Here is a 25,882-nt window from a genome sequence, read left to right as displayed (position 1 = left end):
GAGGGGGTGAGGGTCGTCATGGTGGCTGCTTCGGTTCGGAGGAGGAGGGGTCCCTGATGGTAGGGAATGGAAGATAGGTTGCTAGGTTCAGGTAGGTGCTTTGTACTTATAGCTCTTTTAGGAGCTCAGTCCTTCTTATAGCCGAGCTATGAGATGATGAAGTACATGTATTGATTATTCCTGGCCTACGGTGATTCCTAACATGGACTCTCCGCTTCACCCAATCCTCCGACGAAGCTTCTCTAAATTTTAGCTTCGACATACGGATACCTGTTACGCAATCCCGGCTACTGGAACAGAGTGCCAACGCCGATATCGTGCATCATGGCCCAAACACCATCACCTTTAGCAATACCCCTGCGAGTGAAGAGTCACCTATTCGAACACATGGATACATCGGTCAATGAATACTGCAGAAGTGAGAGTTTTTGTGTTGTTGGTTCTTGGCTTATGTATTCTAAGGATTACCAGGTACTCTGGGGGATCAACTGTGGTTTCTCCACTAACCAGCTGGCTCTCCCACTAAAACAGAGTCCGGGGCGGATGAGATGTAAACTCCGACTACCGCCGGTGGCCTTCTGCGACCAGGAAAAAAAAAGTTGAGGCGCGTCCCGCGACTACAATCATTGATTGATTGATTGATTCATAGTCGATATCGAATCCAGCTCCTTGGGTCGCTGCAACGCACACCTTCTGTCCGTATGAAGGCGACTTCCAACTCCATCTGCATGCTATGTAGGCATGCACTCGCCATCAGAGCCTCGAGACGGGCAGTAGCCGCACCATGGCCTTCCCCAGCTTCCTACTCGACAACTACAGGCGCCGCTGTACCCCCACCAGTTGGCGGCGGAAAGGAAGCCTCCACAAGGGAGCCGGCACCGAACTCGAATCCCGGGCAGAATGAGGATGGCTCGCAGGATGAGGGTCGTCGCATGTTCCGACCCGTTCTCACCCAGGGCGACAACAAGCCTTCGACTACGGTCGTCAAAGAGACTCGGACTCGACGCCGACTTCAACCCAAGACCGACTCCGATATGAACGCCCTCTTCCAGCAGATAATCGGCCATGTGAATCATAACACTGTGGCGTCTGCCGAGGCCCACCATCCTCGCGGCCTCGAATCAGACTTGGTCTCCGGTATTGCTCATCTCGAGACCATGGTGGACAGCGATCTCCCCGTCTCGGAGGCCTATCACTTCCTGCGAGAGAAGCTGTATCCGGCCATTCGCCAGGAGGACGTCAATATACCTCAGGTTTTCTTTCCTGTCGCCTCCAAGCTGATGTCCAAGGTGATCAACGCGAAGAAGAAGGATATAACAGCCACCGACTTGCCTCCGGTGGCCGAGATCTTCCGCGTCTGCGTTGATGTCGGCGAGATGGATCCCCGTCTCTGGGCCATGCTGGTAGAGAGGCTGGTCGAACGTCTCTGCGCGATGAGTCCATCTCTCGCTGACTATGCCTCGATCGAGGACTACGAGAAGCATCTTGGCGCTAGAGACGAAATGCTGACGGATCTGGTCGAGTCGTGGAAGGTGCTTTCTCTTCCCAAACATGTCATGGTCGAGCCCAGTAGCAAGCAAAACGAAATCACTGACGGATTCTGGTTCCCGAGGGTGGAAAAGTTCGGCGCCAACAGACTTGCCCGATCTTACAATTTCGTCGCTGCTTTCAGCACCTTGTTTCCCCAATATCCCAAGACTCGGCTAGGCCCTCGGGTTAGCATTCTGGCCATTGCTACATATGCACTCCTTGTGGATCGCCGAAGGAGCAACGCGAATGTGAGACAAGGTGCTGCTCGGTTTATAGCCAAGGTCGCGTACATGATCAGTACAGTGCGTCTGCGCAGTCATAAGCTGGAGGAATACCTGGACAAGTCATCAACAGCGGCTCCGGCGACAAGGAGGTATATCCTGGAACAATGGCCGAGTATCCAGGCGTCTTTGGAGAACGACAATGTAAATATAGACCCGCGGAACCCGGCTTCACGCAGCCCAGCGGCCAACCACACCAAACCACACAGTGACCGCCGGCTGGCCATCGAGAAGCGTTTGAGTCGTGCCTTTGGTACGAGCCATCTGCCCGAGGTGGATCTGGTTTGGCACGACTTCATTGGCAAATCCACCGACTTCACGATGAGCGAGTCGCTGCGCTTCGGGAACAGCAGGACATCTTTAATTCCTTCATCAACACCTACATGTCCTTGAATGCCCCTGACAAGGCCATCGCTGTCTGGAACACTTTACCCAGGCTCGGAATGAAACCGACTCTGAAAACGTGGAATGTTATGCTCGATGGTTGCAAGAAGGCTCGGAACCTAAATGGGTTGAACACTGTATGGTCGAGGCTCCAGGCTTCGGGGTTGGCCCTGGATATCCCCATATGGACGACGCGTGTCTCTGGGCTGATCGACTGCGGTGACCCCAAGGGTGCGATTGAGGCGCTGGAAGAGCTGGCGAAGCGTTGGCATGTGGCCCAAAAGGAGCAGACGGATGATGCCCTCAAGCTGGCCATTGAGCCGGTTAACGCTGCCATAGCCGGTCTGGTGCGTCTCGGTAAGCTTAAAGCAGCCCAAAGCCTGCTCACGTGGTCTAGCAGACAGGGCATACGTCCGGATGTGGTTACGTTCAACATCCTCCTCCGGCCGCTTATCCGCGACGGCCGCGACCGGGATGTCAAGAACCTTCTCGACACCATGATCAGCCTGGGGATCAGTGCCGACGCCGCTACCTTCACCATCGTGCTCGACGGGACGTTGGCCAACGTCCCTCTCGACGACATCCAGAGCCAGACCGAGGTCGTCAAGTCCATCTTCGCCAAGATGGAGGGGGCCGGCCTCAAGTCCAACCTGCACACCTACGGCAAGATGATCTACCTGCTGCTCCGGTCCGGCGACCGCGCCCAGGAGTCGATCAAGCTCGTGCTCTCGCACCTCTGGGGCCAGGGCTACGAGCTGAGCCCGCACATCTACACCATGCTGGTCGAGCACTACTTCGCGCGCCAGCCGCCCGACCTCGAGGCCGTCAACGGCCTGCTCCTGCGCCGCCGTTTGTTGGATTACGACGACATGGACCGCGTCTTCTACGACCGCGTCATCAAGGGCTTCTGCTACGTCGGCCAGCTCGACACGGCCCTCGACATCCACCGCAAGCTGCACGCCGCCGGCTTCATGGTCGAGCTCGACACCCAGTACGAGCTGCTGCACGCTCTCGTCCGCGCCGGCGGCGGCGAGCACGAGGCCCGCCTGCTCGTCGAGGGCTCCATGACGCGCTTCCGCGAGCTGCACGGTGACGGCTGGCAGGCGCCGCAGCATGCGCGTTTCTGGGGGCATGCGTTTTGGCACCTCGCTGTGCGGGCGGGCGTCTTGACGGAGCTGCCCGTGGTCGCGGACAATAATATGGCTATGTAGAAGGAGAGCTTTGGGGTAGGTAGGTAGGTAGGGTAGGTGGATGGGGAGAGAAAAAAAGAAAAAAAGTGGGAAGCTATATAGAGAATCAGCCGTATAGACATACATCAATGTGATACCAATGTACATCTCCTCACTACCTAGTTGAAACTACTTGATCCCTGAGGAGGCGACACTTTGCTGATTTATCCGTGTGATGTGCATATCCCTATCTCACGTTTTGGTTCTCTTTTATATATATATAGATCTACAGAAGTCGGAATTGGCAAACATTATCTCACAGAGAAAGCATAGGTAAGGATGTTTGCACGTGTATACGAACAAGGACTCATGTATGAGTGAATAGTTCATTAAAACATTCGCAAGGCTGAAGTCAAGGGATACCACTACTACTATAACACAACACCGACAACATCCATGCACTCTCACTCTCTCAGTCTGTCCTTCCTGTTCCGGTCCATCCATCCAATGATCATCACCCCATGTCAACCAAGCCAACCAGCTACACACCCAAGTCAGACCGCACGTTCTTCGCTGCACCAAACCCACACAAACACCCCCAGATTCCGCTCGAGAGGTTATCAATAATAGACGAAGAAAATAAAGTCCGTGTTGTTACTACTACTATCTACTACTTGAACCCCACCCACCCGCTCACCCACTCACCCACTCACTCACCCATGTGGTTTTCATGCGTGAGCCGATTAGGATAGGAATTTGTCTGTCATGCATATCCTCTCCTATTTACTTAACCCAGAACCCTGCCAGCGACACTCGACTGGCTGGCATCACGAGTGGTCGCCTTCTTGAGCATCTTGCCGGCTTGGATCTCGCCCAAGAGGCCGGCGGGGCGTCCACCACCGGCTGGCGGAGCAGGCGGGCCGCCCGCAGCAGGGGGCGGCGGTGGTGGAGGCGCGTCCATGCCTGGAGGTGGCGGCGGAGGTGCCGCGGGAGCTCCTCCAGCAGGGGGCATGGGAGGCGGAGGCGGCGGGCCTGAAGGCGACGACTCGGGCATTGGCGGAGGTGGCGGAGGTGGTGGGGGCGCACCTGTCGGAGCACCACTTTCATCCATGGCAGGAGGAGCTGGTGGTGGCGGGGGAGCACTTGACGGAGCGTCTTCCTCCGCAGCGGGGGCAGCTGGTGGAGGCGGGGGAGATGCGATGGCCGGAGATGCAACGGCGGGTGATGCGGTATTAGATCGGTTGCCAGCGGCTGACAGAGGTCGTGGCGGACCCATGGAGCCAAAGAGCAGAGATGCCAAGTGAGCCGCGCCGGCCGCGGGACGGTCATCATCCGAGTCATCATCGGATTCTTCCTCGTTGCCAGAGCCCCATTCGTCATCAGTGTCGGGCCTCTTCCGAGAGATGTTACCGGTCGGTTGGGGCGCAATAGGGGCGGCCTGCGACATCCGGTGGAAGGGGTTGGTCGAGACCTCAGGCTGAGCTGGTGGTGGTGGGGCTACGGGTGCAGCGGGTGCAGCAGGTGCAGGTGCCGCGGGTGCCGACGCCGAATCCGTCGACATCATGCGACGGTAAGGGTTGCGGCTCTCGCTTTCTGAGGGAGGGCTAGTCACGACGGTTGGCGGAGCCGGAGCCGAAGGTGCCGGGGGCGGCGTGGCCTGGCGCTCGATTTCTTGACTACCACCAATAGTGGGAGTGGACGCCTGAGGGGTGACTTGCTGAGGACCTTCATCCTCGTCAGAAGAGGAATCATCGCCATCCATAGCCTCGAGTTGACGTTGAAGCTCCAGTTCGCGTTGGCGAGCTGCCTCAATCTCGGCCCTCTGGGCAGCAAGCTTAGCTTCCTGTTCCTTGGCCTCGGCCATGGCGGCCTTCTTTTTCTTCTTCTCTTCCTCCTTCTTCATCTTCCCTGCCTTGACCTGCTCCTCCAAGGCCTTCAGACGGGCGTCAGCGGCTGCGCGTTCCTTCTCCAATTCACTCTCCTGCTCCCTGGCTTGTGCCCTGCCGAATAGTTAGCGTTGTTGAAATCATTAAAAGACATATCATGAAATACATACTCAAGTTCTTGCGTCTCTCGCTGCTGCTCCTGAGACTCCCTGTTGAGGCGTTCTTCCTCAGCCTTCTTGGCAGCCTCTTCTTCGGCATGCTTGGCAGAGTCGTCGTTCTTGGCGCCCTTCCTAGTAGGCGGTGGTGGAGGCTTCTTGCCTCCGGCCTTCGGTGCTTCACTCGCGGCAGGAGGAGGCACGCCTTGCTCCTCGGCGATCCTAGCTTGCCGTTCGGTTTCGCGGCGTGCGTCCTCTTCCTCCGCTTGACGCAGCTTGGCGGCGCGTTCGGCACGCTCACGCTCCATGCGCTGCGCTGCCGTCTCGCCTGGCTTGCTGGGCGCCTTGATGCCCAGAGCCGCAAGACGCTCTGCCATGCGTTGCTCGGCCTGCTGCTTGATGAAGGCAGCACGCTCCTCGGGTGTCTTGTACGAAGAGTAGGAGCCGCCACTGGCAGGCGGAGTCGCAGTGCGAGCCGCCGACGCCGGGCTATCCACCCGCGGTGGGGCTTCCGCTTTGACAGGCTCGGCAGTGGCCTTACGACCACCGCTGCGATCTTGAGCTCGGATACGTGCCGCACGGCTATCACGTTGAAGATCGAAGATGAAGTCGCGAACTTCATCCTCAACTCCCAAAGCATCGTTCCAGCGGCGCGTCTCGTGCTCATTTGCGGACGACTTGCCGCCTTCCTTGAGAGTATCTTCGATGCCCTTGGCAAAATCCCGGACGCTGTCTTCCACATCCCGCACCATACGCTCGTTGTTGTCCTTCTCTGTTCGGGTCTTCAGACTCTCTTTCCTCCAATCGCTTAGGGGCGTCGAGATCGTCACCTCCCGCCTCGACCTTCTTGCCCGTAAGTGCTGCCGTTCGCTGCTGCATCATCGCCTTGGCTCTGGCCTTCAGTCGGTCAGACTCGGTGATAGCACCACCGGGGCCAGTTCCAATAATGGTGGATGCACTGCCCGGGTGAGCCTTGGCATCCTTCAGGCGGAAAAGCTCGAGCTTCGCGTCAGCGATAGCCTTCTCCGTCTTGCGAACTTGAGAGGCCAGTTCCGGAATCTTGTCCGTAAGATTTTGCAGTTGGCGCTTGAGTGATCTTCGCTCGGCCTCTGAATCTCCACTCATAAGCGCGGCATCAGGGTGGTTATCGATGTCTTCCTGAACACGTCTGATTCTGCGGTAGAGCTCATCAGCTTCGCGGCGATCCCGCCTGTCCAGGATATCGTCTTCCTCAGCTGCTGCCTCATCCTTGAAGTCCATAGCATCAAGCAGAACTTGCTTTTCCCGGATCTTCTTCTTGAGCTGCTCGACTGAGAGATCGTCGTTCGAAGCCGCAGAACCGGGGGATTCAGGCCTAGGGGATCCACCACCGACCCGGCGCCGAGCGCTCGATCGATAGCCAACAGCTTCATCATTATTCTTGAAAACTGTAGCATCCTTGCGGCCTCCCGCGCCAGGAGATGAGCCACCCCTAAATGAGTGGTTCTTGAGATAGCTGACACCAGTCTTCTGCGGTAGCAGGGAGGCGCCTGAGTTCTTGCGGAAGTCGGCTTCCTGGTTCAACATCGACTTGACGGCACCTAGTGACTCCTTGAGGTTGCGAGTGGACGGCGGTACGAGCTCCGGAGGGAGCTGAGCCGGAACAGGGTATCCGTTCAGCTTTCTGTAGATCAAATGCATGGCAACCGCAAATTCGTCCAGGTCAAGCCGTCCTTGTTACCGTTATCGGCCAAAGTCCAGATGCGTTCGAGATCTGGCTTCTCCAGTCCACTTTGGCCCATGATCTCGATTGCTTGGTCTCCGGTAACGTATCCCTTATGCAGACCATCCCACGCTCGGAAAATCTCATCGTAACGTCTCTTCTCGTCCTTTGTAATAGCCCAAGGGATAACAGCATTACCTGAAAGGCCGGTCGTCGTGTAGTCTTGTTGCTCACGACCTTGCTGGGGCATCATTCGGGCTTGCAGCGCATCAATATTCGGAAGTCCACCAGCAGGGCCATTCACTAAGCCCCACTGTCCCGGTCTGCCAGTAGGTTGCGCGTTCAGGGGAGCAGCGCTGGGGACCCCTAGGCCACCGGCAAAGCCTGTAGGCATTGGGGGCATAGGAGGTCGCGGGCCATTGTAGCCAGTGGGCTGGGGATTGTTCATGCCGGGGAAGCCAGTCTGCTGAGGCTGCATACCCTGGTTCTGCCCGAGAAAGCCGGTTGGCTGGGGTTGCATCTGCGGACCGGGGAATCCAGTCATCTGAGCTTGCAGGATCTGCGCGTTCGAGGGCTGCGGCTGAGGATGCTGGATAGTCGGAGGCGTCGCAGTGTTTTGTCTCGTGAAATCGGAAGTGTTGTTCGAGGGAGTGTTTTCGGGAATGCTGAAACTAATGATATCAACCATGCTCGATACTTCGTTCTTGATATTTTCTGGAGGCCCGGTGGCAGCGTCTTTCCAACCAGCTTCAAGTTGCAAAGATACATTGCCAGCGCAAATTCGGGGAAGAAGAGCTCGCCGGAACGTGTCGTGTCGGACAGGGTCCTGTTCAAAATTGTGTTAGAAGCCATTTCATGTTTATCCCACAGCAAGCGAGGGGACATACCAAATATGTGATAGCGAATCACCATCAAGCCGCGATCGTAGCAGAAGATCCCTTGCCTTGTCGCCGGACATGGTCGTTCCTTCGGTCACAGCCGACTTGAACAGAGTTTCGAACTTGGCCTGGTCTGCAGCCGTGATGAAGGACAGGCGGATATTGGGGATCTTGTTGGCCTGTTTCTTGTTTGGGACCGGCGGCCCCTGGCTCTGGGTTCCGCCCGTCTTGAACGAATTCGCCATGGCTTGGAAACCGGTAGGCTGGGCCGTCATAGGCTTGGGCGGTGGCGCAGGGGAGGCCCGGGGCGCCGGTCGCAGTGGGTGTCGAGAAGGAGGAGCCGAGGTTCGGGGGTTGCTGCTGCTGCTGCTGCTGCTGTTGCTGCTGGAACTGTTGCTGGAACTGCTGAGGCATCTGCGGCATAGGCGGTGCACCCGTCTGGAAGCTCTGCTGGGGTTGAGGCTGTCCAGGGAAGCCGGTGTACTGTGGTTGCAGCCCCTGTTGCGGCGGCTGCTGCTGCTGCTGCGGCATACCGGTCGCCTGCGGCTGCATCATACCGGTCGGTTGCGGCTGCATCATACCTTGCTGGCCCGGGAAGCCCGTGTACTGCTGGGCCATGGGCGCCTGACCGAAGCCCGTCGGTTGGGGCGCGAAGGGACTGGGCTGTTGACCTGGCTGCTGCTGCTGTTGCGGCTGCTGGCCCATCCCGAATTGGTTGTTGCCATACTGCTGCTGCGGCTGGCCAGGGCGCAGGCTGTTGCCGCCGCCCATGAAGGAGTTGGAATTAGAATACATGGCGCCGCGGGATGAATGCACGGGACTGGCCGAGACCAGACGGGATTAAAAGAGAAAGCTCAAAATGATGAAATACAGGAAGAGCAACGAGGCTCCTCGGTGGGCGGTGAGAACAATAATCACCAAAGCTGTTGGTGTTGTAGCAAAGAAGAAGGATGACGAAGCTTCTTTCGGGCTCGGCTGGCTGCGTTGCGCGAAACAGAAAGCTGGGTTGGGGGCGCTTGCCAAGGAGGTCAGGTCGCTAACTAACAGGCGACTCCAGCCCAAATTGATCAATAATTTAAGACAGATTCTGTACGGTTACGTTGCCGTACAGGGGCCAGCTTCCGGGGAACGAGCACAGACCATATGATGTCTCGTTTGGCCCCTACAGTAATATCGAGAAAGGACAATGTTGCTAATTAATAGATAAAATACCAACAGATCATGGTAATTCGCATCTACTTCACCCATGTGTGTTCTCTTCTATAGATCACAAGGAAAACGATTCTACGCAATTGACTCTAATGATTAATTATTGGTATTCGAGTGCTATCTATCGATACTCCGCGTCTCAGACCTCCATCTGAAACATTTTCACCGGTTCTGCTGCATACTGAAGTATAAACCTCCAAGGACCGCTAGCTAGGTTAAGGTAAATAGATATGCAAGCAAGGTAGGTTAGGTAAGCGCATCCTGCATGCACTCCTGACAAGTAGTAGTTGAGTGAATCCCAGTATTAAAACCATGCAATAAATCCTATCCATACAGCTCGGCCGTACAGCCTGGCTCGTTCTCAAACGCAGCAGCGTCCATACACCCCAACTAGGTGGTGCTGCTGGTCGGGAACTGGTCGGCATTCTTCTTAGCCCATGCCTTGAAGTCCACTTTGCTCGCATCCAGTGCTCCTGACAGGCCGTATTGGGTCTCGATGCCCTCAACGCGGTGCGTCGAGTTGAGGTTCTTGACCAGAACGATCTGGTAGCAAGTGGCGGAGCCCTGGCGGGACACAATGGTAGAGTAGGCAAGAAAATACTCCCAGATCTGTCATGTGGTGATATTTAGTTCATTATCTTCAACTTCATTCGGACTAGGTGACTTACGCGGAACCATCGCTTTCCGTACTTGGCTTCAACCTTGTCGCGGTTCGCCATCCAGTTTCTGTACCATCGCCAAAGAGTGGCCGAGTAGTGAACGCCGATGGTGTCAATGCCCTTGATTTCCCAGCCGGAAGCCTCTAGCTTGTCGACAAAGAAGCCAAGAGGAGTGGAAGCGTCTGCACCAGGGAAAATATACTTGTTCATGAACAGGCCCCAGATCAGATCCTCGTACTGCCACGGCTTGCGCAGACCAGCAATCTGAAGGAAGAACACGCCGTCGTCGTCCGTCATGTCGTAGACCTGCTTAAGGAAACTCTGGAACTTGCGGACGCCAACGTGCTCGGCCATCTCGAGACACGTGACCTTTTTGTAGCCACCTTTGGGGACAGGAATGTCACGGTAGTCCATACAGAGAATCTTGCTCTGCTCTTCGGGAATGTCAGCATTGCGGAGCGCCCTGTTGCCCCAGGCAGTCTGGTTGCGGCCCAGAGTGATGCCGGTAGCATGAGCGCCAAAGTTGACACTGGCGAAGCGGGCTAGGGTGCCCCATCCGCATCCGATATCGAGAAGGGTCTCCTCTCTTTGAGGCCGATCTTCTCGCACACCACAGCCATTTTGTTGTCCTGGAGCTCCTCCAAGCTCTCTTCCGAGTGAATATCGCTGATTATACCCGAAGTGTAGATCATGCGCGGGCCCAGGAACCAGCCGTAGAAGTCGTCACCTCGGTCGTAGTGGTCACGCACCTGCTCCTCGTCTGTTTTCCATAGTTAGATACGCGGATGGCCTCTTTGCGCTACAAGCGACACAGGCTTACCTTGAGAGCGGGAGTGCATGATAACCTCGGGGAGCATGCCAAACAAGAAGAACTTGCAGAGACTCAGGGTAAAGCGGAAGCTGGCCCAGTCGTGTCTATACTCCATGACCTCGAGGCAGTCGCCGTTGAAATCGACGTCGCCGTCAAAGTACATCTCATGGAAAGTCTCCACGGGGATCTTTCTGCGGCCATGGTACTTGACCTGGTCCGACTGCTTCTTGAAGTTGAGATAGTGCTCGATAGAGCGACCGGGGTACCTGGCTTTGTCATTCTTGCGCGGAGACATGGCAGAGGCCACGATCCAGAAGCCCACGAAGATCGGGATGCTCGTGAATATGCCGAAGAAGATGGCCGTCTTAGTGCCACCACCAACCTGCCATGACATCCATAGCGGCACGGCAGCAATCAGGGATAGCAGAAATAGGGTCGAGAAGGAGTTGCTGCCAGCAGCATCGGCGGGCAGCGGAGCATTCTTGATAGTCGGATACTGACGAGCAAGAGGCGCAATAGTTAGTTCGCCGTTGGCGCTACTCGTAGTGGATGATGCCGGCTAATACTCACCGAAGTAGTTCGCACACCACACTCCGCGTGCTTCTCAAAGGTGGGAGTCGGAGCTCTGGTGTTTCGATAAACTCAAACTCGGACTCACTCCCAGTGGTACTCAGGGATTTGGACATTGTAGGGAACCTAGTAACAGACTTCACCTCTTGCGAGGGTCGCAAAAGAGCTGGGTTGGACTCCTTCAGAAGACTGAAATCTCTAGATGCGTCCAGGCAGGAAGGCAGAGGGGAAAGTCCCCCAATGTTTGTGTGCTTGGGCACGAAAGCAAACGGTTCACTACGACCCAAAAGTCATGCAAGCACATGCAGATCGTCACTGTCGTGTTGTCAAATCAACGTGCATCAGTACCTCACTGTCCATGCACCTGCTCTGTTTTCAACCTAGCTCTAGGTTCGTTCGTCCCTTCTCTTACCCAGAGAACTCTGGACCCTTCATCTCCAGTCCTTTGTCATATTCTATCGAGCAAATTCCTGTTCACATGCAACCAGTAATTACTCCTACGATATCTTGACCGCCAGATACAAATAAATCGAAATGCCCCTCCATCCCTCGCCCCTCCAAACATGGATTGCCCAATCGAAGTAGCTGGTGGGGGGAAGACCTGAGCCTGTCGTGCCAGCCAATGAAGTGTTACTCTCGGTCGAACTACCAACATCTTGACCGATATCTTTTTTGACAGAAGTGTGCGTATCACTCAACTAGAACATCATAACATGCTGCCAACATGCACCAATGCGCAGCTGTGATTGATCAATGTATAAGTATATATTGAGGCCCATAATCACGGTCGGATTATATCTGATTTCGGGCTAAAGGGTGTTCACAATTCGGTTGTTTTGTCGTTTGACTGAGGTTTCTCCATGACTCCTCTGTTTTCACTTGAAGATGGTCTGGTAGCCTTTGGGCCTTAGCACTCTTATAACTTGCTATGGTAACCCCTATCCTGGCCAACTAGCAGCCCGGCTTCTCCTTCTGCTTCTCCACCTCCACATTGAGATTGCAGCGATATGCAATTCACTCAGCACTAAACTAACGACCTCGACCTGGTATAATATACTTGCGATGCGGATTGTAGCAGAAAATGTAACATTTCCCTTGGGAATACCATTCACGTTTCCAGGAGTGGGGAAAGTATTGTCGATAATGTAATACGATAGGTCCGCTCTAGACCGCGGATGGTAAAAATGGATACATCTCTCCAGGAGGTTGGAGGGTCTCCCCGCCCCAGTCCGCCGCAACTCGGCGAGCCTGCAAAAGGATGCGCAGAGCCCCAAAAAGCCTGGACTGCAAAATATCATCGTGACATGTTTGCTGTGTGAGGGAATCGAACCCCCGCCTCTAGCTTGGAAGGCTAGAATTCTACCACTGAACTAACACAGCCTCATGGAAGGGAAAGCGACTGAATGTGAATTTTATCATTAGAAACCTCTGTAATAGAAGCAGCAGAATATCAAGGCCATAATTGTATGCATGTATGCTGGTATACTTTCCAGATACTCAAAGATACAATGTTGCCTTCGCTTTTGCTCGTGGGAACCAGCCAAGTCTGAGGAACAAGTGAGGTCTCGGCACGTTTCCGAGCTGCTTGCCATCAAGGTTGCCTGGTACATAAAGGGCTACCTATCCACTGCATAGATCCAAGTATATTGCGCATATGTCGTCGTTTTGAAGCATTTTGCGGCGTGCAGCTCTTCTCCAAAATGATGTAGCAGGCTTGGGTTGAGGTGCTCATAGCTGAAGAGTCCTCGGTCCTTCAGCCCGTGCTTGTTCTGGTAGGGTCGATGGATATATCATACCAACAGGTCACGGTAGGCAGGTTTTACATAACTATTGGCGCCCTGAATTCATGCCTGGGTAGTTTTTACATCGTCCCGGAAGCTAACAGTTGCTCGAAATGTCCAACATGCTGCATGGTTGATCGCACATTGGTCCAGTCTTGACACCAAGGTGATGTCTAGTATAGCGCTGCAAGGTCCTTGTAAAGCTCCAGAAGCCCAACCTCGATAAGCCAACTTGTGGCCAGATTAAGCTGAAGACCTAAGTACTAGACAAGCAGGAGTCGCTTGTGCCGGAATGCCGTCTCGTTAAGGTCTGTCCTTGGTGTTAGATCCATGATTGTAATATTACTCAAGGAGCTCACTTTCGGCAGTGTTTAATCAGTTCACTGTAACGAATTCCAGGACGTCATACTCCGCATAATTTCCATGGTTCTTGATTGTTGGTAGCTCTGTAGTATACATCATGAGGCTTTCAGTAACTCCATCTACTCAAGTGCTTATTAGTCGAACCCGATGATCGAATTTGGAGGCCATCGACGTCCTTGTCTGGCTAGAGCAGCTCAAGGCTGAACAGGGCACATCTAGCTCCCCATCCATCTTGGCAGACGGCAGCTTGAAGAATCAGCAATATTTCGAATTGCCATCGTACTCTGAGGTTGCTGTGGCAAACCCTCCTGCGCTAACTGTATGGTGGCTAGGCCTCAACGCCACGGCGCTTCCGGCTGTAGTAGTTATCGTCAATTAACCCATGGGTTCGTGAGTAGGGAAAACTCAATGGGAGAACCTCGTATACCTAGCACATCGGTAAATGGCGTTGCTCGCTATTCAATCCCATAATCTGCCTCGTTCTCCTGGAGCCACGCGATCTCGATTATAGTTGCTGGGCTCTGGAGTCGACCCCGTGAAGTCTGGGGTTCTATGTGTAGTCGGTCATGGAATAGGTATCCTACGAGATTCGGAAGCTCCCAGTAATGCGTTCCACAGAATCTGCTTACCTGCTTCTTCCTTTACCCTTTATTGATATCTTTATCACTTTCCATAGTCAAGCAGTTGTAGGCGTGACATACGGGTGTCTCTCTGTTTGTTGTCGCTCAACGGAGGGTGGTTTGCTCAAGATCCTTATGGCTGACTATCATCAGGCACTGCAAGGATGCAAACGGCCTGCGATGTCTAGTTCTACACATCTGCCGTCGGATAAGGTTCAAGACGGACAGCCGCATATGGAGCACCCCCTCACCCCCTAACCCCGGTTAGATATAGTTTGGTGCCATGTGCGAAAACCGTGGGGGATCCCACGACTATGGCTTGAAATGTCATCCCCAGACGCCAACCTCTTTGGGGTAATACTGAGGTCCAGAAATGGATGTTAGAAGGTTAGGTAGGCTCGGGTTATTTCTTAGTTTACGCCTTGGGTAGCCACCAGTACCGAGCTAGATTGAGCAAGAACTTGGCCGCGGCGGCGTGGTTCCTGTCTATCGAACTGGGGATCATCTATGATCTGTGTAACACTTTCTCCAGCATCGTCTCCCAGTGTCTCGTTGCTTCTTCATCTCCTTAGTTTTATCTTAGACAAGCCCTATATCAGACTAGATCAGTGAGATATCGCTGGGACGTCCTCAGTCGCAGCTAGAATCACGCAATATCGTAATACGGCATACATACTAAGCTCCGGATACAGAAGTTCCTCAATACAGGAAGGTTGACCTATGGGACCCAATAGAGGTACCTTTGTAGTTTCTGTTTGTCCAATTCGGCAATGCAGCCTCAATGTCCCTCAGCATTGGTCAAGTCGGTCACGCGTGCCAAAGATTCTGCCGTACTGCCGTTCTCGTATTGTTCTTTGCCATGAGGCCCGACAGGGTCTGAGCAAAGGGAAAGCTGTGATTGGACACCAGTTAGTCCAGAGCTGTCTATGAGCGGGTGGCCGCCATCCATATTCGATGCCAAGACCCAAATATCTTGGGTCTATGAACCAAAAGGCGGCTCCTAGCCTTGGCTCGAGCCTGGACGATCTAGAGCTACAGAACTCAAATCGGCGTCGACCCTTCGATGCTCACCTGACCTAGCCAAATGTAGGATGAGGCTCAAGGGCGTATAGCAAAGACGGATCATCGTCTGCTGACCGAGTGCATAATGATGCATAGTTGAATGATGCTGTGTACCCCCCATATAGCCCCAAATGTTTATCCGAAAGGTATGGTAGACTATTAGAAAGTGCCTCTACCCCGTGACATTTCTTGGTCTGTATACAAACGTTTTATTAATTTTCTCGTCTATATATGTCTGTTCTACCCGGATCTCATCTTAGACCTAGTAACCCTCCATTATGCATCACGAAGGGAAACCACCAACCACCACCTCCGCCGAGTTTGCAGAGCACGACATGAGCAGGAACAGAGTATCACGCGTATCTGACGTCCAACTGCGAAGGACATCAGAAAGCATCATGATGGATGACACACCGGCCCTCACAGGCGATGCCAGCCGCTCCGCTGATGGCGAGAAGAACATGACCCTGAGGGATGCCTTGCGAGTCGGGAAGAAGGGCATCCTGTGGGCCATCGTCTGCGCGTCAAGCACGGTCATGGAGGGGTTCGATCTAGCACTGCTAGGTGGCTTCTACGCGTTCCCAGCCTTCCAGGTAAGTTCCTTGCCCTTTTCACTCTCCTATGTGGAGGGCCAGAAGACCACACGAGATTCTGTAAGACAAGAGGCTGATTGTGACAAACACAGATGAAATTTGGGGATCTACACAAGACCGACCCTGACGGCACTAAACACTATCAGGTGCCGGCACCATGGCAGACCGCGTTATCGGCCGGCGCCCAGATGGGCCAAATCATAGGCCTCTGCCTTTCCGGTATGGCGGCCCAGAGATTCGGCTACAAGCGCACCGTAATAACGGCCCTGCTGTTCATGACTGTGTTCGTCTTTATCCCGTTCTTCGCCCCCTCCCCGAGAGGTGTTGCTAGTGGGTGAGATTCTGCAGGGCATTCCATGGGGCGTCTTCAGGCCATGCCGGCATCCTACGCCGCCGAGATCGTCCCCATGGTGCTCCGTCCCTACATCACCACGTACTCCAACCTGTGCTGGGTGTTCGGTCAGCTGCTGGCGACCGGTGTCCTCCGAGCCTGCTTGAGCATGGGCGAAGAGAACGAATGGGCCTACCGGTCTCTCGTTCGGACTGCAATGGATGTGGCCGCCGGTCATCCTCCCTATTCATGGTCTTCGCCCCCGAATCACCTTGGTTTCTGGAGAAGAAAGGGAAAAGCGAGCGGGCCAAACTTTCGCTTCGGCGCATCACAAATTACGACGAACAGCAGGTCCAGGATGCCTACGAAAACATCAGACACACAGTGCAAATGGACTTGCAATGCCAAGGAGGCGGCGAAACCAAGAGCAGCGCTAAAGGGGACATTAAGACTGCCCTACTTGAGTTTCCCCCGTTGCTTCAAAGGCCAAGACAGGCGCCGTACCGAGATTGCGTGCGGAACTTGGATAAGTCAATCACTCTGTGGATCCAACCTAATGGGGTTTGCCCCTTACTTCTTCCAGGCCGCGGGCTTAACGGCCGAGGCAGCCTTCAGCTTGCAGTTGGGTGGTCTAGCATTCGGCATAATGGGTACTTTAATGGCCTGGGTGCTCATGACCTATTTCGGGCGAAGGAAGATCTATATCGTGGGCCTCGGCGCGCTCTGTGGCTTGTTGCTGCTAATGGCGATACTGAGTTTCGTAGCCATGGACAAAGGGGGTGTCCCATGGACCGTGGCAATCCTTGTAAGTTAAGTCCCGTCACTTATCCCGAATTCTGCTAACCTCGAGACTAGCTCGCCGTATATATATTTGTATACGATTCGACTGTTGGGCCCTGCTGTTACAGTATTGTAACAGAGGTGCCTTCTGTGCAACGCAGGGCGGCGACGGTTGCCTTAGCCAGGATATGTTACAACCTTTGTGGTAAGTAGACACGTCTTCCCAGCTCCCATTGAGGACCCATCTTCAGGCTGCGCAATACTTAATTTTATGATAGGCATCTTTAGTGTTACGATGAACCCACTCATGCTGAATCCTACCAGCTGGGGATGGGGCACCAAAGGAACCCTCTTTTGGGCAGCACTTTGCGCCATATGCCTTGCCTGGACTTACTTCAGACTGCCAGAGACCAAAGGGCGAAGCTTCGCTGAACTGGACATCCTGTTCCGTCAGAATACAAGTGCTCGAAAGTTCCAGAAGACTGTTGTTAACCCGTATGAAACTGGTGTGTTGGACGTCGGAGAACCAATCGCAGCAACTTCCACCCAAGTAAGCCAAGAGAAAGTGGCTGCAGAGCACAAGGCTTGAAAAGGATTTGGCGGTACGAGGTGCCATTGGCGTCCATGGAGAGCCTTCTTCTGTATAATTATGTATTATATGTATTAGCACGCGTCCTGGCGTATCCGAGGTAGATTACTGTATGATTAGTTCTTTATTACTGAAGACAGGTTCGTTCGAACGTACGGTATTCTCACGTGGTTTATGGTGTTAGCGCACGCCCTATCTGTATTTGGTGGGCGATTTTCTCAATTCGCTGTTTGTACCCAATACAGAAAGGACATGTAGCATAGCATGTAAGCGTATTATTGCTCGAACGAAGGCTTTCTTCCACCTTCTCCATGGCCTGATATTAATTGAGACGGGTAAATCCCGTATCCTTCATATGCTGGGGTTTGCGTGCATAAAGAAAAGGGCTGCTCGTCTTGCATCGAATTAAGATAAGGCATACACAACGGTATGTCAGTAATCTAACGGCGGGAATCCCTATCGCGGTGTCGACGATTATCCCGATCTCGGTCGTCATATCTCCGACCATAGTCATCATGACTTCCTTTATCACGCTCACGCTCGCTTTTGTAACTGTGCGAACTATCCCGATGCCGGCGCTCCTTCTCCTTCTCCTTGTCCCTCTTGTACTCGTCAAGGCGTGGGCGTCGTTCTCGATGGCCGCGCTTCTGCGCCAGCTCGGCCTTTTTAATCTCTTCATCCTCCTTCGCTCCGAGGCCCAGCAGAGCTGGCCTGCGCTTGACTTCTTTGGGCCGGGATCCTCGGGACTTTCCATCAAAACCCATACCTCGAAGCATCGCGAGGCCAAACTCGCCATCTGGAATCTGGTCGTATTCTTCCAGGGTGGATACATCTGCAGCAGTTTGATAGTCTCGTTTGAGGGCGTCGTCCTCCGTCGTATTGGATGCGCCCGGAATGACAAGTTTCTTTTCCCGCCCATCATCCTTTCCCATTAAGGCGTTTAAGGCATCCTGATCGGCATCCGCGCGTCCTTCTGTGTTCGTCTGGCCATCCTCCTCGAGTTTGGTGTTGTCAGAATTTCCCAAGATAAACTCCGGGCTATCGCCCTCAGCTGGTGACTTGTCTGTATCGTCGGGACTTTTTCGTGACTGTAAGGCCCCATTTGATCCCCTTATCCTGATCTGCCGGTTCTGTATCTTGTGATTGGCCGCTGAAACGAGCCTCTTTCTCATTTGGTAGCACTTCCCGCCCTGGTCTATTAGACTTTGCGTTCGCTTTCCAATCCCGATTGTTCTGGCAAGCTATGACGAGCGGGCGGGAAGATGTGCGCGCAGATTTCGCATCGCGAGGTTGCCTGTCGTTCTGAGCCCCCCTCGCGCCGAAGGAGGTTACGGCTTCGTGCTTTCCCGAATATGTGTCGTCCTCCGACTCAGATTCACCGCCCAGGGCATGGGGTCGAGGCCGCTTGCCTAGGGACGAGGTAGGCTGAGGTTTCCTATTGTTGGTCGGCTTCGATGACGTAGCGGACGGCGCGCCAAATTTGATGGCTATGCGGGGCGCTTGCGCATGGTTCTCGGAGCTTGACATGGTGAGTCGCACCCGTATGTTCGTATTGCGAGTGAGTTTGATCGATAGAGCGAATGTTGTGAGTGAGAAGGGTGGTTAGATCAGATATGTATGACCAACCTCGGTACCCTGTCAATAGTGCATTTTGTTGTATGCTTGCTTTTGGTAGGCTGTAATAACCCCTGTTCCAGCTGTGGCTCGTTCATGTACATATTGTGGCTGAGCTTGGTCTTATCAGCCACAGACACGTTTATTCAAGCTGCTTTGAAACAATTTTTTCTAGGATTCTGTTTGCTTCCAAATATAATGCCTTTATGAGACTGATGAGATCTAGCAATCATTCCTCGTGCAGCTTACTCGACTCTATTGAGAATATTCCTACCTAGCTCATTTCGAAACTTAGTTATCTCCGATGTTCAACGATCTGAAGGAATATTGACTGGACCCATCGTACGGGAATGCCCGCATGGATATGTAAAGAAGCCTTTTCGCAGAGGCTCACTTCTATTATGAACCATGGGTGGATCTTGCAGAGACGTACAGAACATGCAGAACATGCACCTGTGATCATTCTACAACCACCTGCCATGTATGGTCGCCGAAACAACGACGAGTCCCAGAGGATCGATCCCTGATCCTCGCCAGTAGTAGGGTTCCTTCTATCCCCAGAAAAACTACGACTCGTTGAATGTCAGCTTGGCACTTGACTACTACCCATGGAAAGGCTCGTCAAGTCTACTACGGACATGTATTGGATGATCATCCCGAGATATACTATCCGAGTCAGATACTTACATCCCATTGGCTTACATGACTGACCCTGGACTGCTTTCTTCGCCTCCTTTGAAACGTTACAGCTATGGATAATTCAAGGATACATATGTAAGCAGTTTTTAACATCATAGTAGCAGTGGACTGATGAAATAATAAGATAAGACGTTTCGAAACTTCTGGGAATGCAGCTATTTGTTAGCTACCTCCGACAAGTATGATATGCAGACTTTGGAGGTGGTATTGTGAGTAGGAAGACTGGTATAAGTGTGAACCTCTCCGGCAGTATGCCCACACAACTACATGGATACCTGGCCAACCGAGCTTCGCAAGTGGCTGGGATAGGCATCTATGTATGTAAACATCATCTTGGCCGGCGCAGCCTGTTATTTCTAAACGAATGCATACGTGTAATGAGCAACTTGCTCAGGATCGATGATGGATATTTCCTCTTTGGGATACTAAGATGAGACCTGTATAGTTTACGAGAGGTCTTGCGATAATGCCACTGACGGAGTAGGTGTCATATATGGATAGAAGCGTCCAATCCAAACCATGTTTACTGAGAAAGACTAACAACAGAAAACTGCCCAGCCTATCACATCGTTCTCCCAGCCAACAGACGCAGATTGTGGAATGGACATTCGGCAAACTACATGCACTTTACATCGGTACATCCTACCGGCAAACCGAGAATATATATTACTAAGTCAACGTTCAAGTGTTGAATGTCTTCGATCAATTGTTTTCACAAAGTGATGAATTAGAATGCATGCCAATTGATGTAAGTGACAGGCCAATATAATTGAATGTTCTACGTACCTACCATCATCCAATCCCATGCATGTACGCTTGTATGTACATACTGTACTGTTGTTCCCCCTCCACTCCCTGCCGGGCCTGCACGGTTCCAATGAATCAATTCCATTTCCTCCTGCTAGGTGCAAGCAAGTTACTGGGCAGCCCAGCCTTGTACTGGGCCTATTGGAAAGCCGCCGGAAGCTAATAAGGTGCTAACAGCACTTTGCTTGCCCGCCTACGACACAGTGATACTGCTAAACTGACTGATGCCTGCTCCTCTCTGGAAATCAGCAACACCATCACGAACACCCCGGCGTATGAAAAAATCAATCGGCCTTATTGACCAAACACGTTTTCAATTCTTCCACCTCAACGCCATCACTTTTATCCTCGAAAAATACGGCGTTCGTCTCCCACGGCTCCATTAAGTTTGGGAAATCGTCCGCTTTTCCTTCAAAGCGGATGTCGTCGCCGCTGATGCTATGACTGAGGTCGTACCAGCCGACTACACGCCGCTCTTGCACGAAAAGCGAGGTCATCTCAAGTAAGTTGTGCATCAGATGGTAGAGCTCAATTAGCCGACTCTATCCATACCATTTTTGTGATATTTACCATTTGCAGTGCGGCTGTACGATCGCGGAAGAGGAAGTTGAGGGAAGTCTATGCGGTCGCGACCGTTGACGATGGCCTCCCCAATATCAGTCTTCTAAACACGGACGCGCCACCCACCAACCTCGGCGAATCTCGGTTTCTTGAAGTGTCAGACATCTTACGGTACGTCCCAACTATAGGTTTGCCAACTTGCATCACATTGCGACCGCGTCTTCACTCGTTCTGCGCATTCCCACTAACCCAATAGATACAGAGGACGCAGACTTAACGAGTCGAGTATCCCAGCCATACCTATACCTCGCTCGGATGCTCCTCGCCAACCGGTAACCAATGGTCCTTCCAATGCAGTCGAGCAGCCTACCACACATGCACAGAAACCACCAGTAAGCGGAGGTCAGCGCCCTGCACATCATGGGCCAGCCGTCGCTGCAAGACCCAGGCCTGGGACTCCAGATGTCCTCAGACCACAGGGAGCTGTGCATCATGGAATCCAAATGACACCTTCTCCCGCCCAACCGAAAACGACTCCCGCGCCTTCCATGCGACAAAGCCATCCGGCCCCAACCATCACGGATCAGAGTGCACGTTCTGGCGTGCGACCAGTCTCCAAACCCATCGACAACCAGCCAGTGCAGCAAGGAAAGCCCGTTAAGAGCACTGGGGCTGACCCTAGCAACCCTGCCGCGCAACAATCACCGCTGGCACGCCCATCTAGTGGACAAACTGTCCCTGCGCCGCGGGAACCTTCCAGTACAAGTCAAAATGATAGCCTTTCGGAGAAACCACAGAGCGCCCAAACCCACAGACAAGATGGAAGACAATTAAAACAAGAGGCTCCAGCAGCACCTGGCACGCCGCTCACTGCGGAGAAGACTCAGTTGTCGCTCAATGTCGTGCCACCGCAAGATCCTCGATCTATGGACACACTCTCATCGCCGGGATCTACTGCGCAAACCGCCACGACACCCGCGGTCGCCGACACGTCGACCAACACTAGTCCGGATCACGATGGGATGCATGGTATAGAAAAGATAGAAGCGGAACCCATAAGGTCAAACGGGCTTGTTACACCAACTGCTGAGAGACATCTGCCCGTCGAAACCCCAGGGTCTGTGATCGCTACGTCGCGAGAAGTGGAAGTGCAGTTACTTCGTGATTCGGCCGAAGCAGCAGAGGCACGATCCAATCAGCCAAAGGAGACCGGAGCGGCAGCACCCCCACCACAAGTGCCTGTAAACGTTGCAAGTACTCGAGGACCTGAAAGCGGAAAGCCTGTACAGAGGACGCCAGCAACAGCGACGAACCAGCCACCTCCGAAAACTGACGGGGATGTCGTCATGACAGATGTACCGACCTCGGAGCAAAATAGCGAAAGTCAGACAACGAAAGAAACCAGACCTCCGAGTGAAACGCCTAAGTTTGATCAGGCTGCTGCAGAGTCGTCGAAGATCCAAGAATCTCTGGAGTCAACTTCATCCACTCCACAGCCCGAAAAAGCCGTTACGCGCATTGCTTCAGGAGCTGCGAAGCAGAGATCTGTACTGGAAATTCTGGCTGGTGATTCCTCCAAATCTACAACTACATCGCGCCCGTCAAGCTCAGGAGCCCAGTCTCAGGTACCAATCACACCAACTTCCCAGTCCCCAAGGCCTCGCGGGCGTAGCCTGATTGATCGAATCCGAGCCAAGGAAAAAAGCAAACTCTCGACAGTTGTCTTTGGTAAGCATTCACGCAAGGCTTCTGATTCTTCGAGATCACTGGTTCATACTCGGTCTAAGTCAGTTGGTCACATTCCAAGCGACGACTACTTTACTCCGCTCTTTGTCCAGGGGTTTTCGAACGGGAGCAAGTGGATGAAGCCACTAGAGCAAATACTGCACCACGCCCATAAGACGGTCTCTACGCCGGATTCTTACACGCAGATAATGGACAATCAAGCCTGTAAAGTACTTAGGAGGGTTTACCAGCTTCAACAACAGGACAAGTGGTCACTGAGGCAACCTAAACGATGTCCAGAGCCCACGCGCCCGACGTCTCACTGGGATGTGTTGCTCAAGGAAATGAAATGGATGCGGACAGATTTCCGAGAGGAAAGGAAGTGGAAACATGCCGTTGCACGTAACCTAGCCAATGCTTGTGCAGAATGGGTCTCGCTCCAAGGCGACCGTGCTAAGCAAAGGTTGTTACAGGTCAACACGGAGACGCCTGCGGAGCCCACGAAGGGTCGCTGGGAAGAAGGGGAGCTGATACTATCAAGAGAGGACACGAAGATGGCTGATGGCGTCGAAGGTCCGAGTTCCGACCACCATCCGACTCCGGAACTGGTCGCATCTGGTGATGCAGATTCACCATCTGATCATGTGGATGACCCTACCGAAATGTTCCTAGACACCGTGGCGCCTTCGGCCATTTTTGCCCTTGATGACAACGACGTGGTGTTCGGTCTCAGCCATTCTCCTAATACGGATCGGCTCTTGGACGAGCTCCCTATGTACGGATCCCCTCTGAAGGTTCCGGAACCGGACCTGGTTGCTCTAAAAACGGACCCCGATGCGCAATGGAAACGAGAGGCGTTGCCTTTGAGCAAGTACGTTGAGGGGCGTATAGAGCTGGAAGCGAGCGAATCTCCTCGCAAACGAAGTCGTTATCAGTACGTGCAGGAAGACGAAGACGATGACGAGGTCATTTTTTGTCACCAAGCGAGCGATTCGTCTCCTCTGCCTCCTGAAAACCCACACGTTGCATTGTTCCAACCTGCGAACAAGCCAATCAGGGACCGTTTACATGCGGGCCACCAATTCCGACCGCCTAATGAGCATACGATGCCATTCCAGAGCTTTTATGAGTCTCGTAGCTGTTCACAGTGGACCATCAATGAAGACGACGAACTTCGATCTTTGGTTCGTGAGTACTCATACAACTGGTCGCTTATATCCAACATGCTGTCTACCAAGTCGATTTTTGCTTCCGGAGCCGAAAGACGGACGCCTTGGGAGTGTTTTGAACGCTGGGTAATGCTCGAGGGGCTACCTCATGATATGCAAAAGACACAGTATTTCAAGCTGTGGCAGGGCCGCATCGATTCAGCTCAGCAGACTATTCGACAACAGAACCAGAACGCACTTGCACAGCAAGCACAGCAGCAGCAGCAACAGCCGCCCCAGCAATCCCAGACACCGAATGGAGGTAGCGGTCCAGTAACGCCGATTGTCAGGAGGCGCCTTTCGCTGCCGGTCAAGGTAGAACGCAGACGCAATCAGAAGCATCTTACCATGATCGACGCGATGCGGAAGCTCGCCAAGAAACGGGAAACGACGGTCCAAAAGCAACAACATGCTGCTGGCATTGCAGCTATGCGCAAAGCGCAAGAGCAGCCTCAAGCGAGGGTTGGTCCTATCAAGACACCTAGGGAGTACAGCATCATGCGCTGGGAACGAGATCAGGCAATGGCAGAAAGACTGGCAGAGCGAATGGCACAGCACCAGCAACAGCGCGCCGCCGAGGCGCAGCGCAGAGTACGAAACGCCGCCGTTGCTGGTACAACATCCAACAGTAACACTAACCGACAGACGCAGGCTCAACAATTGCAAGCGAGAGCACAACAGGGACAGGCGGCACAGTTGGCAGCAGCTGCACAACAGAATGCCCAGATGTCCTCGAACCCGACGGCGCAACTGGGAGCTACTCACCCGCATGCTGCTGTAGCCCGGCCAAACTCTGCCAACCATATGGCGGTCAACGGCCAATCTCGTCCGCGCATGCCGATGCCGGGAACACCTAATGGCAACGGGGCTCAGGGCCACGTTGGCGGTGGTAATCTCGTGGCACCGATGCAGATGAACGGGAATGGTCAGATGCAAGTGCCTGTTGTCAATGGTCAGTCGAGGATGTCGATACCGGCGACACCAGATCTTGCTACGGTGATGCAAGCACAGCGAATTTCTGAACAGCAGCGGCAGGCTGTACAGTTGCGTCAAGCACAGCAGCAGCAGCAGCCACACCCTATGCAACAGACAAACAGCATGCCGCAGACGTCTCCGCCTGCTAACCGTGCTGCGATAGCCAACGGTGTGAACCAGAAGAGCTACTTGAATAACAACGCTCAAGCAATGCTCTTTAACTCGTCAAACTCGTCAGGATTATCGACTCCTCCAGCATCGGGACTCACTCTGCCAGCCGGCCATTCTGGTTCACCAAGGCCACAGATGCCTCCGCAGATCCATCAAACATACCTCACTCAACTCCAGCACATAGAGAACCAAATCCGGCAGTCGCATCCAAATACGCCCCAGGAAATGGTCCGGGAAATGGCGCGACAACTGTTACAGAATCGGCACAATAACCTTGCACAGTCGGCCAGAGAAGCTATGAATGCTGCAGCGGGCGGGTCGGGACAGGCGCCTGTCGCCAATGGCCCTCACCAGTACGCTCAGCTCCTCAGGGCTCAGCAACAAGCTCAGGCGGCAGCAGCAGCACAGGCTCAGCAACAGCATTCTCAGCATCCACAGCATAACTCTCCCCAGTCACAACAGTCACAGCATAGCCCTCCACTTCAGCAACAGCAGTCCCAGCAGCAAACTGCTCAGCATGCTCAGAACCCACACAATGCTCAACAATCACAGCAGCAGCAACAACAGCATCAGCAGCAGCATCAGCAGCAGCATCAGCAGCAACATCAGCAACAACATTCAGGGCAGGATGGTCAAAAGTCTCAGCTGAGCCCCCAGCTTCAGCAACAGCAGCAGCAGCAGCAGCAGCAACGCAATGCTAGTGCTGGGAGCCCGACGCCGCCTGTGCCGGCTGTGGCGAAGTCGTAGCGCGAAAAAGGCTATGCGTGGC

At 53.5% G+C, this 25,882-nt stretch overlaps 6 protein-coding genes across 6 annotated transcripts; 3 read left to right on the top strand and 3 right to left on the bottom strand.

Annotated features, from left to right (window-relative positions):
- Window positions 1-701: 701 nt before the first annotated feature.
- Window positions 702-3,406, top strand: PG994_010217 (uncharacterized protein; the record flags this gene model as incomplete). Its single annotated transcript, XM_066861626.1, has 2 exons — window positions 702-2,084; window positions 2,138-3,406. The coding sequence occupies 2 exons, from the start codon at window positions 702-704 to the stop codon at window positions 3,404-3,406; spliced, it is 2,652 nt and encodes an 883-aa protein (XP_066710736.1).
- Window positions 3,407-4,151: 745 nt separating this feature from the next.
- Window positions 4,152-8,780, bottom strand: PG994_010216 (uncharacterized protein; the record flags this gene model as incomplete). Its single annotated transcript, XM_066861625.1, has 5 exons — window positions 4,152-5,364; window positions 5,421-6,177; window positions 6,236-7,117; window positions 7,177-7,933; window positions 8,064-8,780. 5 exons carry the CDS (start codon window positions 8,778-8,780, stop codon window positions 4,152-4,154), a joined length of 4,326 nt encoding a protein of 1,441 aa, XP_066710735.1.
- An 804-nt stretch (window positions 8,781-9,584) lies between these two features.
- PG994_010215 (uncharacterized protein) lies at window positions 9,585-11,350 on the bottom strand (the record flags this gene model as incomplete). Its single annotated transcript, XM_066861624.1, has 5 exons — window positions 9,585-9,803; window positions 9,863-10,432; window positions 10,465-10,613; window positions 10,674-11,200; window positions 11,235-11,350. 5 exons carry the CDS (start codon window positions 11,348-11,350, stop codon window positions 9,585-9,587), a joined length of 1,581 nt encoding a protein of 526 aa, XP_066710734.1.
- A 3,988-nt stretch (window positions 11,351-15,338) lies between these two features.
- PG994_010214 (MFS alpha-glucoside transporter-like protein) lies at window positions 15,339-17,353 on the top strand (the record flags this gene model as incomplete). Its single annotated transcript, XM_066861623.1, has 5 exons — window positions 15,339-15,653; window positions 15,800-15,872; window positions 16,002-16,789; window positions 16,840-16,969; window positions 17,043-17,353. The coding sequence occupies 5 exons, from the start codon at window positions 15,339-15,341 to the stop codon at window positions 17,351-17,353; spliced, it is 1,617 nt and encodes a 538-aa protein (XP_066710733.1).
- A 440-nt stretch (window positions 17,354-17,793) lies between these two features.
- On the bottom strand, window positions 17,794-18,880 carry PG994_010213 (uncharacterized protein; the record flags this gene model as incomplete). The annotated part of the gene is made up of 2 exons (XM_066861622.1): window positions 17,794-18,441; window positions 18,536-18,880. The coding sequence occupies 2 exons, from the start codon at window positions 18,878-18,880 to the stop codon at window positions 17,794-17,796; spliced, it is 993 nt and encodes a 330-aa protein (XP_066710732.1).
- Window positions 18,881-20,913: 2,033 nt separating this feature from the next.
- Window positions 20,914-25,860, top strand: PG994_010212 (uncharacterized protein; the record flags this gene model as incomplete). Its single annotated transcript, XM_066861621.1, has 3 exons — window positions 20,914-20,975; window positions 21,053-21,205; window positions 21,297-25,860. 3 exons carry the CDS (start codon window positions 20,914-20,916, stop codon window positions 25,858-25,860), a joined length of 4,779 nt encoding a protein of 1,592 aa, XP_066710731.1.
- Between the last annotated feature and the right edge of the window lie 22 nt (window positions 25,861-25,882).

The sequence above is a fragment of the Apiospora phragmitis genome, assembly GCF_038363925.1.
Source record: "Apiospora phragmitis strain CBS 135458 chromosome Unknown utg000010l:1.0-9815664.0:1.0-9183399.0, whole genome shotgun sequence".
NCBI classification, from domain to species: Eukaryota; Fungi; Ascomycota; class Sordariomycetes; order Amphisphaeriales; family Apiosporaceae; genus Apiospora; species Apiospora phragmitis.
Note: the sequence above shows the minus strand (reverse complement) of the source record. Positions and strands in the feature narration are given on the sequence as shown.